Here is a 19,096-nt window from a genome sequence, read left to right on the forward strand (position 1 = left end):
TCCCTCGTTTCCGCACCCTCCCGCCTCACACCCTCTCCCATTTAGAAGAACCCCACCTATATACAGTAAACTCTCAGTTGTACGAACGTCGGTTTATCGAATATTTCAGAATAACGAACTTTTGAAAAATCCCCGGCAGTTTTCTTATACATTTTATGGAAAAATGTTTCACTTAAACGAATTTCGGAACGGTCAATACTTCAGTTTAACGAACTCGCTAGGAGGACCAAGGCTTATTTTTACGATCAGAACCGATGCCCGCCCTCATCAAACCGCCGCTCATGCGACAATGTAACATCGCTGGCGCTACAGCGCCCCTGGGGCAAATCGGCGGCGCGGAAAACGAACGGCAACCAGGGATGGCCTCCGATATAGCCCGCACAAAACAAGCAAGCATGTAATCTCGGAGGCCATGTAGAAAGTAACATCGCTGGCGCTTACAGCGCCACCAGAGCAAAGCGGCGATCTGTCACACCACAAACCACGTGGTGTGTGTTTTTTCCTGACCGGCTAGTCGTGGCATGGTCGTCGTCTCTTTCTTTTGAAGAAGAGGTGAAGAGGCAACTGCCGAGCCACTTTCAAGCCCTATAACTCTAGCTGAAGTGGTAGGGTACATTGGAAAGTTGAGAGGCTTTGTGTCTCAACAGCAAGCTGTGCAAGAAGTGTACAAAAACATTGACTCTTTGGACAGTTTTGTTACTTCCTGTGCTTTAATAGTACAAGTGCAGAAGAAGATAACAGATTTTTTTTCTAAGTGAGAAAGGCAGCATTGTAACTGTTATGAACCTTGTACTTGTTGATATGTACAAATACCATTTCACACATTTCTAACACTATGGATGCCATGTCTTTTGCTCCATGAATTGCACTTCAAACTTTTGACTCTGTATGCCATGTCTTGTGTTGGTCTAGTGAATATTCAGTTCAGTGAACTTTCAGTTAAATGAACTATTTCCTTCGGTCCCTTGAAGTTCACTCAAGTGAGAGTTCATTGTATACTGTGGCGAGGAAAGCGTAGGTCGCCTTGAAGAAGACAAGCCCGCTTGTCGAAACGTTGGCTCCTGCATTCAGCTTGTTCACGTTTTGCTCATCGTCACAAAATTACGGTGGCATTTAGGGGAAGCGAAACTGAACCCTTACAACAAGTTACAGTGTGTTAAGTAATCAGATCTAGTCGGAATTATTGCGGGAAAGTTTGACATATGCTTAACCACTGCGGCCTGTAGAGCTTTGTACGTATAACTTGCTCGCTGTTTAAGCGTGCTCTATCAAATCCAAGCTGCACAATCAAATAAAGTAGCTGCTTAAGTGATCCTTCGACAAGCCGGACCTGCAAATGACGCTGAATGGAGCTTCAAACGACCGGTCTCTTTCTCGTGAGCGTGGCTGGAGAATTCGTCGCCCGATCAAGTTTAACCTGCAGTCAGACAAATTCCTGGTGGACATATTTGTATTTAAATTGTTCTCAGCATATGCCTAAATACTGCTGTAAGAAATGGTGTCCCGTAAAGGTCGCCGCTTCCAAACATCGATGCACAAACAATAACACGAAGACGTGACATGGCTAAATGACATAGGCCATGATGATTACTATAACGTCTAGCGGCTTCATTACGGCAACAACAATCTGTAGGCCTACAACAACTAAAGAAAGAAGAAAAATGCCGTAGAAGAATGATAAAACCTCCAGTAAGCGCATACAATTGGGTATAGCTGAAAACCAGGTCGATATATATGCATGCACAGACACTCAGAAGCTGTTGTTTACGCTGACACCGCATTCGTTTACATGAACCCGAGGGGTCGCATCGAAAGCGGAACCGAGACCGCAAGCTCTGACAGCATTCACTTCGTTCCCGTATGACCGATATGACAGCGGCAGCTTGCGCCAAGGAGAGATAACAAAGCACTCGTCGGGTGTTTAGTTGCTGGCGGCAAGCCGCAGACTACAGGTCCAATGTGAGTCGGCCTGAGACAACCAACCATGCCAACGGTCACTTTGCTCAACAATGTTTACTTGAGCGTTAGGGGCATATCTCAGCTGTGTGGACTGCACGTTTTCATATTTAGGTCGTATTAAGCTTTGACCCCGCCATCACCGTTTCTTCTACTATTTGCTATGGCATCTTTTGTCGCGCTATATTTTGTTAAATAAATCTACCAAAGCTTACCCTTCCTAATGTAGGACTCAGTGATTCAAATGCTATAATTAAAGGTGATAAGCGCTGAGGATGGTGCATGCGGTGCACTTCGCGAAAACTCTAGAGGTTTCGCGAGAATTCCGCCTACAGCCCTACCATCCCTGCTTTCGATATACAGGGTGATGAATGTTACGGTTTTCTTAAAGTTAGGCTCTGGGAGGCACGTGAAGTTCACCTATGCAAATAAGTTATGTGCTCTGGGCGACCTAAAGTGAGATGATAATTATCGCTGTCGACAGTCGACTAAATAAAATTGAATGATGAACTTTTTACTGACGGCAGTAAGCGGGCATGTCTGTATTGAAAAGCGAGAGGCAGTCGTCATTCCACACAGTGCCACGTGGCAGAATTGCTCTAGCATGCCCGTGTTCCCGAGATATGCGGCCGCAAATTTAACTTCCGTTCGCATGATAACGCATGCGAGACAGTGAGTATTGACGCAAAGCTGCTGTCTGATGTCAATCGGCTGTTGCGTGTGGCTGTTTAGTCTGGCAACGGGGCAGTGGCATAGGCTGTGATGGTAACTGCTCCGCTTTCACTTTCGGTGAAATCGCAAATCGGAGCACCCGTAACCGCTGTCGAAACCCGCAACCCCGCAGCCCGTAGTGATGGCGGATGCTGCCATTCCGAGATAAGGGAGCCAGCGGAGAAGCCGGAGGGCAATGCGCACGCATTGCGGTGACTTGACCAGCGGGCATTGTCCTTGCGTCGATGACGCAAATACAGTGACTGCTAATTTCTAAATATTGTCATTCTTATTGAAATCAACAACAATAACAGCAACAACTGATTTAGGCGTGCAACAAGTATTTCGTTCTGCTATCTTAAAGTCGGTGTCCTCATGCACAAATGTCACTTTTCATGGATACACGACACCCATCACGATGTCAATGCTTTAAAAAACATTCAAAATGATTTCCTTCCACAGCAACGCAAAGCATAAACCGCTCTCGCGTTGACTCGAAAACTATGCACAGTACTTCTGGGCCGATATTTGCACAGGCCGCCATTATTCATTGCTTGATGTCATTAATGTCAGAGGGCTCTGTTGCATAAACTCGATATTTAACGTAGCTCCAAAGAAAAAAGTAGAGCGGAGAAAGGTCAAGGGATTTCGGCTGCCAAAACATCGCTCCTGCGCGCCCAATCCACTGTGGCGGAAAACGACTGTCCAACTAGCTTTTTGCAGATGTAGAGAAATGTGGTGGTGCTCCGTCATGCTGGAACCATACTTGGCGCAGGTCATTCAGGGGGAGATTGGAGACACTCTTGTCGGCAACAATACTTGGTATTTCTTGCGTGTGCTCTTGCAGTTTAGGTTGTCCCGAAAAAAAAGTAAGGTGCAGTGATACTGTGCCCGAGTATGCCACACGGCACATTCACACTACAGTGAAATCGCTGCTTGTGTGGCCGCAGCCAGCGTGGATTTTCCTGTGACCAATAATGATCGTTGTGAAAATTCAGTGCCATTCCGGCAAAACCGAGCCTCATCTGTTCAAGTTAGCCTTTGCAGGAACTTCTTTTCTTCATCGCTTTTGATCAGATCCGCATTGCAGAAGTCAAGCCACCTTTGAAAGTCCGCTTTTTAAATTAATTTCCTCAAAGGTCTCTTGTTGAGACATTACATGAGGGAGTGGGGTTAGTGACAAAGAAAGATACTACAAATTACAAAGGAATATTTTCGATGAGTGGCTTGAATGCAAGTGGGTCGATGATAGTGGCAACTTCGGTGGGCAGGCCATTCCAGTCTCGTGTTGTGCGCAGGAAAAATGACTGCTGAAAAGTCACGGTATGGGCTTGTGATGAATATACTGTGTTATAGTGACTGGTGCGGTCAATGCGATGTGCTCTTTTTATGTACGTGTTGTCGAAATACAAACAATGGAAAAATTTATGAAAAAGGTTAAGACGTGCTATTCTATGGCGTGAGGCCAGAGAGAGTAAGTTTATTTGGGCTTTTAGTGCTGAGATGCTTGAATTGTACAAATAAGTTGACAGAATAAATCATGTCGCGTGGTTCTGAACCGACTCGATGGCGTTAATAAGGTCATTGTTGTGGGGGTCAAAAGTAGCTTAGGTCTTGGTGAAGGCAAACATGGCATTGATGGAACCTATGCTTCTTTAGCTTATTTGCGACGGTTCCGAAGCTTCCTCCGCACACATCAGCAATCTGTCCGATACTGATTTCTGGCATTGACGTTACGCAGGCGAGGGCGTCAATTTCGAAGTCTTCATCGACAGTTATCCTCTCGGTCTGTCTTTGATGGTGGACTGAGCCTGTTGTGCGAAAGCATGGAAAGATGTTTATTAAGGTTGGCTTAGTTGGAATTGAGTGGTCTGGGTGGCGAGCCGCTTACAGCCGAATCGCTCATGAGGCGTTGTTATTCCTCTCAGCCATTGCAAGAGTCACATCTTTATTTAGAGGGCAGCTCTTAGGAGCCTGTTGCTGCGGCGAGTGTCGGCGTTGTCTTTCGTAACCGAGCAGCGAACACAGCGAAGGATGAAAATGAATGTGGAGTGGAGCGGGAGATGAAAGACTGCTATAACGAAGAGAGCGCGAGGAGGAACGCGGACGAGGAGGGTGCAGAGGGACCATGAGGCGGAAAGCGGAGGAGGATGATATGGCGAAAGCGTGAGAAGCGTAGTGCCGCGTATGAAGGGCTTGGCGGTCAAAGTGGCTACGAGATGGCGCCAGCGTAACGCGCGTCGTCTGTATGGAAACAAAGCGCTGCATGAGCGAAAATCTGTTTTGTGGCGGCTGCTGTGAATTGCGCGCACGCGTCACCCACGCGCCGCTTCTCGCGATCTCCCAATTAGGGAGCCAGTCGCACCAAACATCGCTTAGTTTGCAACGTGCCGCAAAAGGTAGATTGTCCGCGCCAGCCAATATGTCGAGAAATGAAAACACGTACACAGCTGCGCTCAAATTTCGCATTAGGTGGTGTCATGATCGTCGGTGAATTTTTATTTTCAGTAGAATACCTCGTCGAGCTGGAAGCAGCCATGTCAGCATCAATGGATCCCAACGCGGTTTCTCTTCATTCTCCTTTCAGAGGCGTCGCTATGGCCGATGCAGTCTTAGATGGCAGTGGAGCTAATGCGGTGACAAGTTTCGGCGAGACGTCAAATCGTACAAAAAGTTGCCGAAAGGTTAGCTTCCGTGATCGCCCTTAACAGGATAATGCGTACTGCGTACGCCGCAGTACGCAGTGATTCCTTCGTACTACCAGCCGAGAGTGAACAGTGAACAGTTATTATATTCGCCAATGCCTCCGCTCCGTTGTGAGGACTAAACGCCCGCACCCAAGAGCCGCGTCACATCAGCGAGGAGCTTTGCGCCGATCCTCACGGTTTCGCATACGTAATCATGCGAACGTAAATTAAAACTTGAAGCCGTACATCTTCTGCCAAGTGGAGTTGCGCAGAATTCTGCCAAGTGGAGTTGCCTGGAAAGACAACTGCCTCTATGGATGGATGGATGTTATGAGCGCCCCTTTGGAACGGGGCGGTGAGTTGCGCCACCAAGCTCATGCTATTTTATTGTCTAATGTCCTACCTACGTTTAAAAAAAAGCACTATGAACTCCCACAACCCAATTTTCTGATCCCCTATTGCGAACTGTGCTTTTGTACGTCTCCGTTTTTTGTCGTTTCTCTACTTTTCTTCCACCAATCCTCTAATCGCCTCCTACTAATCCCTATTGCGGGCGTGTTTACTTTTCCACTGCTCTCGCTGAACCCAAGGGCTTCAAGGAGGCCAGTGGTGCCTAAATCGATCGCTGGGTAGACGTCTTCCCATTCTAAAAAAAAAAGCATGCTCCATAGTTTCCCTAGCTTTACCGCAGCAAGCACATGCTTCTTCTTCCTTCTTATATCTCGCTTTATAGGTGCGTGTTCTAAGGCATCCTGACATCGCTTCGAAAAGTAATGAGCTTCCCTTTGAGTTATCACAAATTGTTTCTTTCCTGATTTCGTTTTTTCCTCTTAAGTAGTTACTCATGGCAGGTTTCTTTTCCATTGCCGCCACCCATGAGATTATTTCAGCCTCTCTGACTTTCTTCTTGACGTTCTTTGTTGCTGTGTTGTCCACGCTACAGGCCACATACTTGCTGGTAAGCTTCCTGGTTCTTTTCCTCCACTGTGAATCAATGTTTTTCCTGTACAGATACCTCAACACTCTCCCACCCCATTTACTTTCTGCCATATTCCTCATTCGTCTTTCATACTCAATTTTACTGCGAGCTTCCCTCACTTCAAAACTAGTCCAGCTCATATCAACCTGCACAGCTTCGTTTGTAGTCTTCCCGTGAGCGCCCAATGCGAGGCGTCCCACTGACCTTTGGTTTCCATCGAGTCGTGATTTCACCCCGAAGTAAAGCAAACAACCGCATTACCAAAATTAAGTCCTGGAACCATTACACCTTTCCACATACCTCGAAGCACCTCGTACGTATTGTATCCCCATAGCGCCATGTCCTTCATTATGGCTGCATTTCTCTTCCACTTCACTGTTATTGTTTTCTCCCTGTATTTGCGTATATATTGCCTTCGTTTATCCATATACCAAGTAACTTATATTCTTTAACCCGTGGTACTTCCTGGCCCTGTATTGCCACTGTCCGTTCACTACTTTCATTGAATACCATAACGCCTGATTTTCAAACACTGAATTTCAAACCTAAACTCTTGCCTTCCTGTCCACAGATATTAGCCAGACGTTGCAAATCGCTTTGCTTGTTAGCTAGCAACACAATGTCGTCCGCATAAAATAGACCTGGAAGCTACGGCTCTACTAATGTACCCGCCTGTTTGTATGAGAGATTAAACCCGATATTACTTCCTTCTAGCGCCCTCGCCATCCCCCCATGTACATCATAAACAGCAGTAGGGATAAAGGGCACCCCTGCCTCAGTCCCTTGTTAATATGAACTTTCTCCTCGCTCCTCATCCGTTCCCATTCAACGCAAACGATATTTTCTAGGTAAATCTCTCAAAAGCTGTAGACAATCGTCACCTAAGCCTTTCCCTTCCAGAATATCCCATAAAATGTTGCGGTCTACGTTGTCATAGGCTCCTGTAATGTCTAAAAAGGCCACATATAACGGTCTGTTTTCTACTTTTGATATTTCAATACACTGAGTAAGAACAAATAAGTTGTCATCTAAACGCCTACCCATTCTGAAGCCATTCTGAAGTTCTCCCAAAATTCGATTATTCTCTGCCCATGCTTGAAGCGTTAATTTTATTGCCTGCATTGCTAGCTTGTATATTACCGATGTAGAGAGAGAGAGAGAGAAAATAATGCAGAGAAAGGCAGGGAGGTTAACCAGAGGTAGTTCCGGTTGGCTACCCTGCGCAGGGGGAAGGGTTAAGAGGGATAAAAAGAGAAACAGAGTGGAAGGGGGAGATAGAAAGAAAGGAAGACAAGCACGAACAAAGCGCGTACACTACAGAACGGTAGGGGGCGGCATTCTTAGAGTCTATCGTGAAGCCCCGTAGACCGCAAGAACGTTAATAGCGCGAGTAAGGCCCTCAACGCGGATGTTCTTTCGGAGCATTGGCCTAAAGCTTTTAGTTCTGAAAGTGGACGATTGTCCAGCTGGTCCAGTACCCTGCACATCACTTGTCTCTCAGCACTGTATCGCGGGCAGACACAGATAATGTGTGCGAGCGTCTCGTCGATGTTACATGTGTCGCACGTGGGGCTGTTGGCCATTCCTATGAGGAAAGCATAGGCGTTTGTAAAGGCAACGCCTAGCCACAGACGGTAAAGCATGGTCTGTTCACGTCGTGGTAATCCAGGCGGGAGGTGCATCCGTATGTCCGGAGACAACGAACGCAACCGACACATGGTGAAAACATTTGAGTCCCACAGGGGCAAAGTACACTCACGGGACATCAATCGCAGCCCAGCCGCAGCGTCTGTTCGCGAAAGCGGAATGAAGACTCGTTGACCACTTTCGTGTGCCGATCGGGCGGCTTCGTCGGCTTGGTCATTCCCGCTGATGTTACAATGTCCTGGAAGCCACTGAAAGATTATGTTGTGTCCCTTATCATAGCTTTGATGATATATGTGCCGAATTTCTGAGGCCAGTTGTTCATTGGGTCCGTGGCGCATTGGGCTTCGTATGCACTGAAGGGCTGCCTTGGAGTCACTGAAGACTGTCCATTGTTGCGGTGGTTTCTGCTTAATGAAATCAAGTGCAGCACGGAGCGCCGCGAGTTCTGCACCCGTCGATGTGGTCACACATGAAGTTCTTAATTTGATTTCCTCAGATTGTGCCGGGATGATGACTGCAGCAGCAGCGCTGTTGAGTTTTACTGAGCCATCTGTGTATACATGTTTCCGGAATCTGTGCACGTTGTGAATGTGCTCCAAAGTTGCTTGCTTCAAAGCTTGCAATGGCGCTCCAGCTTTCTTTCTGACTCCTGGAATTGTCAGTTGCACTTGCGGCCGGTGCAGACACCACAATGGATCTGACAATCGTGAAGCGGGCGTAAATTCTGAGGGCAAGTACGACTGATGTCTTACAATTGTTTTAGCAAAAGTTGAAAGTGGCCTTTTTGCTGGCAAGCAAGCAAGATGGTGTGAGGGAATCCGAGTCAGGTGTCGGATGTGCGCTCTCAGGACATCTGTATCAATGTAGACTGTCAAAGGCGCGTCTCTGGCTATGGCCACTGTCGCAATCGATGACGTTGTTTTGGGAAGACCGAGACAAGTCCTGAGTGCTTGGGCTTGCACGCTCTGGAGTTTGCGAATATTCGTAGTACAAGTATTACCTATTACAGGTAAGCTGTACCGCAGGAAGCCGATGTAATGTCAACCGATGTAATGGTCAACGGTCTGTACGAGTGAATTCTATCTTTCACCCCCTTACCTTTATGAATTAAATTCCTTCTACTTTGTCACCAACTGTCTGATATTCGTCTATCTTTTTAAGTTTTTTCCACTGCTTTCACCAGAGCTTCCTTACTTTTTGGTCCTAGTTCATTAATCAGCCTAGCGGGAACGTCGTCTAGCCCTGTGGCTGTGCGCTTAGGAATTTTCTCTTCGGCTTTCTTCCAGTTGAAATTTGTCAGCACCAGCTCCTTTTCCACCTGGGTCTCTTTCATGCTCTCTTTTCCTCAAGTACAACCTCGTCATCGCCTTGGAAAGATCCCGCTGTTATTTTTCGGATGTAATTTATTGCCGCTTCTCCTTCCAGTTTGTTAAATTTTCTTTAAGTTTTCTCTAAGTTTTCGATAAAACACGCCCTCTTAAGGCTGTCACTAAAATATCCATTATTCAATTTTACTTAATTGGCCGGCTGACGGCGATAAGTATGATCTCACTTCGTGTTCCTCTGGCCACATAACTCATTTGCATAGGTGAACTTCACTTACCTCTGAGCGCCTAAATTAAAAAAAAAACCCGCAAAACTGAATTTCGATCGCTCTGTACAAACGTGTGCCTCTTCCCCGCTCGCAGGCAACCTACCCCTGCTGGCGGGCTGCGGAGCCGGTGCCGGCGTGGTCCTGCTGTGCGCGGTCATCGCGGTGATTCTGTGCCGACGCCATTCTCGCCGAGCCGGCCAGGCATCGCGGAGCCTGTCACTGCCGCTCCGCGAGCTCGAGCACAGCCCTACGTGCGCCGTGCGGCAGACGCCCTTCCTGCCCGAGCTCAACTGCAGCGTGCACCGGCCGCAGCACCTGCCGGGACCCGTGCCGCCGGCGAGGCCGCCCCCGTTCGCCAAACCCCGGCGATCGCCAACCGACGTGTAGAACCAAAGTGGAGGGGACAGTTCGGCTCGCGGAGCAAACGCTTCTACTTCACCGCGTATCGTGAATTAACCCCCTAGCAAGCTTCTTTTCTTCTGTATTACTTTACGACGTGGTTCAGCGAAGAAGTTTTGCGCCGGAGTCGTGAACTAGTGTTAACAGCGGCGTCGAGAAGCGCGCACGTTCGACGGCTCCTGACAACGCGGAGCAGCCCAGCGCGTCGGCGTCGCGCACTCCGAAGGTCGCTTTCGACGTCATCGGCCGACCCCGCACGTGACAACGCCGGAACTCGCCTATCGGTGGCTCCGATTATGGCGTGCGAGCCGAGATAGCGACCTTCGCATGACGTGCAGTGAGGCAAAGATCTTTCGTGTCGACTTGCGGGATGCGTACGCCTGCCTATACGTCCAGCGTGCGAACAGTGACGTCTTCGTGGGAATCCTGGAACGACGATATCACAGGAATCGACGATTGCTGGCCGTGAAAGCTGTCAAAACTTCTGGCAGCCGCACAATTTGAGCGCATATAGTATAATAGGGCTGCACCAGATTCTTTTAGCACACCATGTGTTGTTTTCGACTGTGGCTAAATTTCTCACTGGCATATTGGCATATTGGCTGTGAAGCAAACAAACGGGAGAGGATAATCTGGTTTATCCTGCGTGTTTCAGTTAAACTTAAACAATGCTCTGTGTCACTCGTATTCAGATAACGAGGAGGTTGTTTGAGGTATAAGGAGAGGTAATTTGCCGAGGAGCTGCAGCTGATTAAGGATACCTTTTTGACACCAGTGGCAACACGCCAGTTGCAGCAGCAGGAGCGGCATGTAGCGGTAGCAACTATTTAGTACTGTTCTTTTTATAATGACAAAAGAATGAGCCGCGTTGAAGTGCCAAAGTGAAGTCACCCGTTTTCGTACGATAAGGCAGATGATTACTGCGTTTTGCCTAAGCACTCTCTTTCTTCAAATTCGCGTGTGCTCATTTAGCTAGGAATGGAATCAAGGCAGCATGAACGCTTTCCTTGCTAGTTATTTGTATGTAAGGATTAGTTACTTTTGGAAAAATTATTTATCGCGCTGCAACTTTTATTGCACCCAGTTTCTTCATTACATACATGTTATATATGTAAAAAAAAAGAACAACATGACCATAAGTCCTAAACCTAAACAATTGTGTTTCAATCTCCTTAGCTGATGAGAACTCTAGGCTCGCCGGGGATCCATGACCACAAAGAAATACAATTAATTCATGCAGCGAGATTCAAGAGCAAATAATTGAACCGGACGCTTCGTACAGCTTTAATTACTATTTAATTAGCGAGCTTAATGGCACATTTCGAATTTATTGACCACCAAGAAGTGGAAGCAGAAAATTTCAGAGGACGTCTCGAAATCAAAGTTCGTGACTTGCCCACCGGTATACCAAATAGGAAACGCCGCAGAAACAATTAGCATTTTGCATAGAACCAACATCCTCTTTCTTGAAGCAGAGCGCCCCTCCCACTGCTCGAGCATGTCACGCGATGTGGCGTGTGATCAGTGACGCCAGGTATCATATGGGCAGCAGCCGTGTTTTACAGAGAGCTGCTACGTAAATGAGCAGCCTTTTTTACAAGAGACTCGGCTAGGGAGGCCAAGACTCTACCGCTTCACTTCGCTGAAAACGGGCTGCAATACTGCTGAGGTAGCGCTGTCTAACGACTAGAGATACTCCGACATGCTTATCGTGCCTGTTGTGATCACCAATTATTGCCGTTTGTAGGTAGGCAGCATAAGTACCGTAATATTAGGCACAATAGATTACATAATACATGTTACGCGAACAATACAGACGCAAGAAAGGCAGTCTGTAAGGGCGTATCTCACACTGCCGAATTCCCTCAAACCCTTCCGGATGTTTGTGTTCGCTGCGTATTATACACTGTTCGCCCGTGGTTGGCGTGACTATGTTGTGTAGGTGCTTGCAATAAGGCAGGCTTTTGAGATGTATGGAAAGAAAAAACCTAGCTGGGAAACATTGATGCTATCGATTCGACTCACCATGACCGTATGCAAATCAACTCCAATGCTGTCCACTCGCAAATCTGCAAACTAGTTTGTCAGTGTCTGCAAATGCATTCTCCTTTATTTCGAGAGTCTGCATCTTATATTTAGGAAAAGAGCACGCCCATGTCTTCATGAATGTTCACCGGTATAAACATTTCCTCAAGCTTGGATCATTGTTAGCGTTGGCCCAAAGGGGCGTAAAATGTAGCATACGCTATCCCTACTTACAATGCCGACATTCCTACAATGCTACAATGTTATTCCTACAATGCTCCACATTGTGCAGTTGCACAATGTGGAGCATTGAAGCAAACAACACCTAATTTTCTATGATTGAATTAAAGTGTGAGGTTGTAGTTTCTAAAAATCAAGAGTTCAGACTTCCGACGAGTCCATCAGTGCCATATGACAGAGCATGGAGGAGAAATAGATAGTCAGGCGCTCGCGAGCACAAAGCATGACATCGTGGAAACTACCGTATCGAAGGCTGTCCTCATTCTGAGCGCAACAAAATTGCAGAGCGCTTGTTATCTGCTGGCGATACAAGCCGCCAAGTGGTCTCAATGACGTTTGGCACAAACAAGTGGGCGTGAAAGATAGACAGGTAGGCAGAGACATTGTCTGTCTTGCAACACACTCACAGACTGCTAACCACTTTGCACTAGTTTTCGCATTGTTCGTCATGTCGAACGCCAGCCGGCTGTGCCAGCTACCCACTCGCACGGAAGTAAAAAGCCAAGCCAGAGTTAGTCCTCAGCGGGAATCAGTATTCGAAATTTCTGCATTAGCATCAGCTTGCACCCTCTCTTGTACGACTGGAGAGCAATGCGGTCGTCTGATAAGGAACATGAATTGTGGGACGCTGAAGAGAATCACCCAAAGAGAAATTTTTGCACTAACTCATGCTTTCAGTGAACTATTTCGTCGATTTCGTCTCTTAAGCGGCGCCAATTAAATAGTTTTTTTTTTCAATTTGCACGAACAGTAGTGAAATTTTAGGTATGTTGACCCAGACAGGCAGAACAAGAGCGCGTCGTCCCAAAAAGCGGCACCGAAATGTGTCTGTAGGAAAGTTGGACTAGCAGCAGGGATGTGCTGTTCTGAGTGTCGCGAGCGCTGCAAACCAAAGTTGTGGCAGCAGAAAGCTTGGGCCAAGCACGCGCAATATATACATAGATATATAGATATACCGTACATATATGCATGGACAGACCGCTGCAGGACTGCAGCTGAAATGCAGTGGTCCAGCGTCATCAAAGCACCGTGTGGTACAATGATGCTTGCTGATTGCTTTTCAAGCGTAATGAACGCAAGATTAATTTTGGTTCGTGAACGCATAACCACATTTTTGTGCGGTTTCACCGCAATTTCGGTGTCGATTTGAGTGTTTTGTACCCAATCTGTTTTCGTCTGTAGTGTGCGTTCACATGCGGGAGACTGGAAACGATCCTTTCAAAATATTGAAAAATCCCTGTCCTGCCTCTGTGATACAAATATACCTCTTAGAAACGTGGCAAAAAAATATGTCCTGATGCGGGATGTAGCCAGTATTTCAATGAATGCATTGGAGGTGTTAAGTAGTGTGATTCCGTTTTACGAGTTACCTGGCAAATGTACGCCAAACGAGTGTATTCTTTGCTTGAAATTCGAGGTTCTCGCGGTTTGGTATTTCGTGCACAACAAACGCTGCATTCTATTTAGTCCTTCCCCAAGTTAGGGTACTGTGTGCTTAATAGAGGTTCGGGTGTTAAGCTAACATCATTGATTACCTGTCCGGTCGTTTACAAATGTTTGGCTGTTGTAGTAGCATCCTTAACTTTAGGCTACCTCAAACGAGGGAGGCATTTGGATTAGAAACTATCAGGGGCGAATTGTTTTTTTTTCTTTTGTGTGTGCACTGGACCATGTGGCCCAAGAGCGGTGGTGGAAAACAATACATTATACAGTGTTACACAATGGGCGCCGCCAGAAATTGCACTTTTGTGTTGTACAACATGGCCGCAACCCGGAGCTTTGACATAAATGACAGCATCAACGTGACAACTTAACGTGACAACTTAACGTGAGACTACTTCACGTGATCTGCGCAGAACAAGACACATGGCTTTGTTTTTCACCACCATTGTACAGCGCATGTATCGCCTCTCACCATGTTAATTTTTCACTTGAGGTCAACGTGCGGTCCACGCAAAAACGGTGTGTGCAGTCTCTAGAGTGCCCAAGAAAAAGAAAAGCAGGCTAGAAATATTTCTGCAGAAGGAAGTAAGCAAGCGCATCGTATATATAAAACTGTGTCTCTAGTATTTAATAACGATTTCATTTTAGGTGCTTCTCGTATCTTAGCTAGTAGGCTTTTATTATACTACAACAATTTCTTCGCAGATAATCTATTGGAAAGCCTCAGTCGGTGTACTGCGACACTTCTTAGCGTTCCATTCTATTTTTTTATTTATCATACACCCTAAACGGGCAGCCAATTCTGGTGATATCGTTTTCGGAGCGCCACTGCAACCATCAAGCAACGGTGATAAGAAAAGCAGAAATAGAATTATATAGCTTTCCTTACCTGGCTTTTGTCCTCGTGGAAAAATGGATCAATTGCCAGGCGTAGCGCGTTTATTGAAAAAGGCTGGGTACCTGAAAATTTGTCTAAGATCCTGCAAAGCTATAGTCAACTAAGCGTGTCATACTGCATCTTTACTTTGCAGCTGTTGCTTAAGTTGACTGTTAGCAATGCACTGAAAGCATTTAAGACCTGTTGCAAATTTTTATTAGTGGTAATCATGGAGCCGTTGAACATAACTTAGGACGAGGCTCACTCACGTCGCAAGTTTTTGTATATATATCATTTCAAGCGAAAATAGAGATAGTGCGTTTTCTGATTATAATATTTGTACCCTTGACTGAACCCACAAAAAGAACCTAAAATTCATCCTAGCCCTGCCCGAAGCTATCCTAATTATAGCAGAGGGTGCACGGCCTGCGAAATAAATTGATTATTGTTTCAACCTTTCACTTTTGAGTGAATGAAGTTGTACCATTATGATGGCTCAGAGTTTATTGTTCAAACCGAGAGGAATAATTGAAAAAAATATTTTGCAGGTCGTTATCCAGTGACACAATTCCAAAAACTATATTTATGTTGGGCTTAGAAAAAATTTTAATGACGGGATGTAAATACCAGCTTCCTTCACAAATGAAATCCGTAATCGCGATACCTAAATCGCATATGTAAGTGGCACATTCACATTCATTGCACAAATTTTAAATAAAACGCTATAGCCAATAATGGTAAGGGATATCCTAACTTCATCTAGAGTTGCGTGTCGTCAGCAGCCTTTCAGCTTTCCACCGCAAGTACTAACCCTGGCAACGTTGTTTTTTGTTGGCCAGCAGTCTAGTCGTGGCCAAAGCATTAAACGAAGGAAGGACATGTTTGCCTAGAGTAGAAATTGAAGCTGCAGAAAACATTGAATGGTTACGTTAGAACGCAATTTATTTCTATACGTTTCGCCAGTAGAATGAGGCACTTTCTTTTTGTGCCTGCTATTTGTATATATGCTAAATCACATTTCACAGTATGAACTAACAAGAAGTGATCTCGGGGTATACAGACTCTGACACATCTGTCTAGAATGCGGGAGCAGTGCGTTTCTATGCACGTTGCGGGCCCCTACCGGAGACGCCACCGCTTCAACTGGAAAAATACATACATACATACATACATACATACATACATACATACATACATACATACATACATACATACATACATACATACATACATACATACATACATACATACATACATACATACATACATACATACATACATACATACATACAAGTATCCCCTCTCTATCCATCCGCTCTCCCTTACGAGGTGACCCGCTTCCTACCCTTCACACAAATACACTTTCTTCCCCTTCAACAACCCTACTGCTAACGCATTAAAAGATAAGGAAGTGCAAATAGTAAAACACCATCAGTGCGAGCACTATAGACATGATCTAAATTAAAAACACTGTGAAAGGTTCATACATTCGCACAAGAAGTTGTCCGAAAGAGCCAAATCGTTTTCTGCGCTGGCACACGGTGAGGCCACGTTTGAATTTCCGGCGCAAAAAATGGCGGCAGCTCGTAAAACATTCCTCTACTGCCATTGAGCTGCCAGAACTGCAGCTCAATGTATCGAATACATACATTGCCCTTTCAGCAGGGGTAGGGCACTCGTTGTTTAAAGGCAGATGACGTTCACTAATGACAGCACTACGGATATTGGTTCGCTTGGCCTATAATGTGTAGCACTCGTCAGCTGGAGTAAGCCCATTAAATTGAGGAGAAACACAAGGGAAGCGTCTTGCCTGTTTGGTGCTGCATACTAGGGCCCTATAACGTAAAACTATTCCAATATGTTTTTATTCCAATCTCCTGACGTCAAGTGTGCGTAACCGCCGACGCAAGCATCGGGCGGTCACACGCAGGGTTGTCTGAGCAGACCAATCAAACGCTCTCCTCGTCCATAGGAGGTCACTTTTGCTTGCTTTAAAAACGAATAACATTACCTACACTAAGACGCTTGTCTTATCTAATTGGCTCACAAGAGGCGAGGAGCGCGCTCAAGTAGAGAGGGATTCGATGGGGCCGAGCCACTGCACTGAAGATAGATAACTGGATGAAGAGAGTGGGGCCGGCGTCTGCGATTGGTCCGCTTTCTCTTACTTAGCTTGCGGTGGCTGGTAGAAAATGGCGGTGGCATGCAACGGAGGGTTAAGAATACCGCTAAAACGAATCCTCAGCAAAGAAGAGTTGGCAGAGCGAGGTCGTGAACGTGCCGAAAATGTTCGAAAACATTGCACGGCCACGCAAAAAGATTTATTATACGCAAGTAAACCCATGCTCTCCGGCAGGTGCGAGTAGCCAGTGCCTGAGCGATCGGCGGCAGCCATCTTTTATTCCTTTCGCAACGGGGCAGCCTGCGGCTATTCACAAGAAAATTCAGTTTTGTTCGGCATATTAATGCACCTTTAACGCGTACACGTCACTTTGACGCGGTGAGTTTTCGCGGTTTTGTGACGTCGTGGGATAGGCACGTGAAGTTCGTGCAGCCCGAAAACTTTTTACCAATAGCCGAGGCCTAATGGCTGAACAGTATCGAATCAAAAATAACTATTTTTCGTTTGTTCGATGCAATCATTCATAATCAGTGAGTACAAGTCATATCAGATGGGGAGCTATCGCGCTGTTCGTGACGTCGCGTGACAGGCAGGTGTAGTGGGGGTGGTAAAAAAATTTTTTTGACCAATCGCGGAGGGCTGATTGCAGAATTGAAATAGAAAAATTTGGAGTAGCTTTACATTATAGCACCCCTCGAAGCACCTAACTCGCTCTGTCTCAAAACAGCATAACAGAAGGCACGAACACGCACCGTTGCGCACTGCTCTCACACCCAAGACAGCTGTGACGCGGTTTTACTGCCGCACCGGCATGCTGTAGCACACAGTTAATCGTCGCATGTTTATTTTCTTGAGAGAAACGCACTCCTCCTTGTTACACTAACGCGCGTATTATTCAAAATACGAAACGGCCAAATATGAGCTATGTACATAGTGTGAAAGCGAAGCAATAGAACAATTGCATTTGCTCAGAAAGAGATTAAAAATGTTTCAATATAGTTAGCATTCTCTTCGGGCTGCGGCCAAACACAGATTTAAAGCAACCGTTCGTTCCACTTACCAGGTTTAACTGTAGACTTAGGCACGCGTTAAAGAGAAAGAGTTTACAGAAAGTGGTGTTATGAATTTAGGTCCAAGTGAAACGTTGTGTAGCACTGACAAGCTTTGACGTATGTGCACTTTTCCTGTTGTCCCACATGAATACTGAAGTTAGGCACAGTTCCTTGGTATGCTAGTACACTGTTGTGCTGCCAAAAGAAGTCTGCGTATTCTCTTATAGATTGCTCGCATATGACGAAGTGGACGCCATGCTGCAGCATCACGTGTGGCATCCTTAGCGTTGCCGGAGATGAGCAAGGTATATGAAGCCTTCGCTCGTTACGTTACTGTGTTTCGGTGCTTCAACAAGGCGTTCCGGACGACATAACCCCCCAAGTCGCATGTGCTCCTCGCTGTAGTTTGTGCTGTGGAAGAAAATGATACGATGTGCAATTGTCTCATATTGAACTCATTGACTTCTTGCATCATAGGGAACTCATGTTTGTTGCAAGTTTTAGTTTGAAATAGTATATGCCAGAAACCGAAGCACAGAGACCTTTAAACCTGTTTATATTCATATACATATTTATACGTGTCCACTCGAGTGCGTAGGATTATCAGAAGAGACGGGAACAAACCCATTTCCAACATTTACTGCTGCGAGGAAAGCAGAAAGTGTGCACATGTTAGCCAATGTCCCAAATGTATAGTTTTGTTGTGCAAACGTGTTTTGGAAGAGTACGTTGTTGCTGTTCAGTGCACCAGGTCAGTCAATCTTGTTTCACACATTGTGTAGTTTCAAATTTATCTTTGTTGTGCTGATGTGAAGTTGCTAAACACAGCGCCGAGGCCGCCGTTCGTAAACCGTTTTTTCTGACGCTCATCGTAAGTTTATCTGGCTTGATGTTAAAAGAACATAATGTTTCGAGCGCTAATTTATGGCAATCTGATGGATTAACGGCTTGAAATAATTAATATGCGTCTGCCTATTCTGTAACGGGGCGTTTGCAACGAACACGTTGACGGAAATATGAACGTCTGTGGTGCATTTACAATAAAAAAGATCTGCCATGACAAGTTTTCGAAAGCAAATTGCATCTCAGAGCTGGTAAAGGTGATAGAGCTCTCACGTGGCACACTGGTTTGCATTAAACTGGTGCTTGGCTAAAGCTGTTGTTTTGAAAACATTGACGTTTAACATGGCTGCTATTGTTTCAAGATTACCTTTTTCACGAGGATGATAATCAACAGCCATCATCGACCGTGTGTGCGCACTTGAAGACGAAGTGCCACCAATGTTAAACGTAACACACGCAGAAACGCGTCGACAGAAGTGGATAATCAATATAATCTTCAGTCTGTGAGAAATATAGGAAAG

General features: G+C 45.9%; 1 protein-coding gene across 1 annotated transcript in view; it reads left to right on the forward strand.

Moving 5' to 3' along the window:
* The window catches only part of LOC126522532 (neuropilin and tolloid-like protein 2), a 246,089-nt gene extending 227,294 nt beyond the window's left edge, over nt 1–18,795 (forward strand). The window contains exon 9 of the mRNA XM_050171297.3: nt 9,669–18,795. Within this exon, the coding sequence (XP_050027254.2) occupies nt 9,669–9,961 (293 nt within the window). The 3' untranslated portion in view covers nt 9,962–18,795. The remainder of the gene's footprint in view (nt 1–9,668) is intronic.
* Nucleotides 18,796–19,096: the final 301 nt, after the last annotated feature.

The sequence above is a fragment of the Dermacentor andersoni genome, chromosome 6 (genome assembly GCF_023375885.2).
Source record: "Dermacentor andersoni chromosome 6, qqDerAnde1_hic_scaffold, whole genome shotgun sequence".
NCBI classification, from domain to species: Eukaryota; Metazoa; Arthropoda; class Arachnida; order Ixodida; family Ixodidae; genus Dermacentor; species Dermacentor andersoni.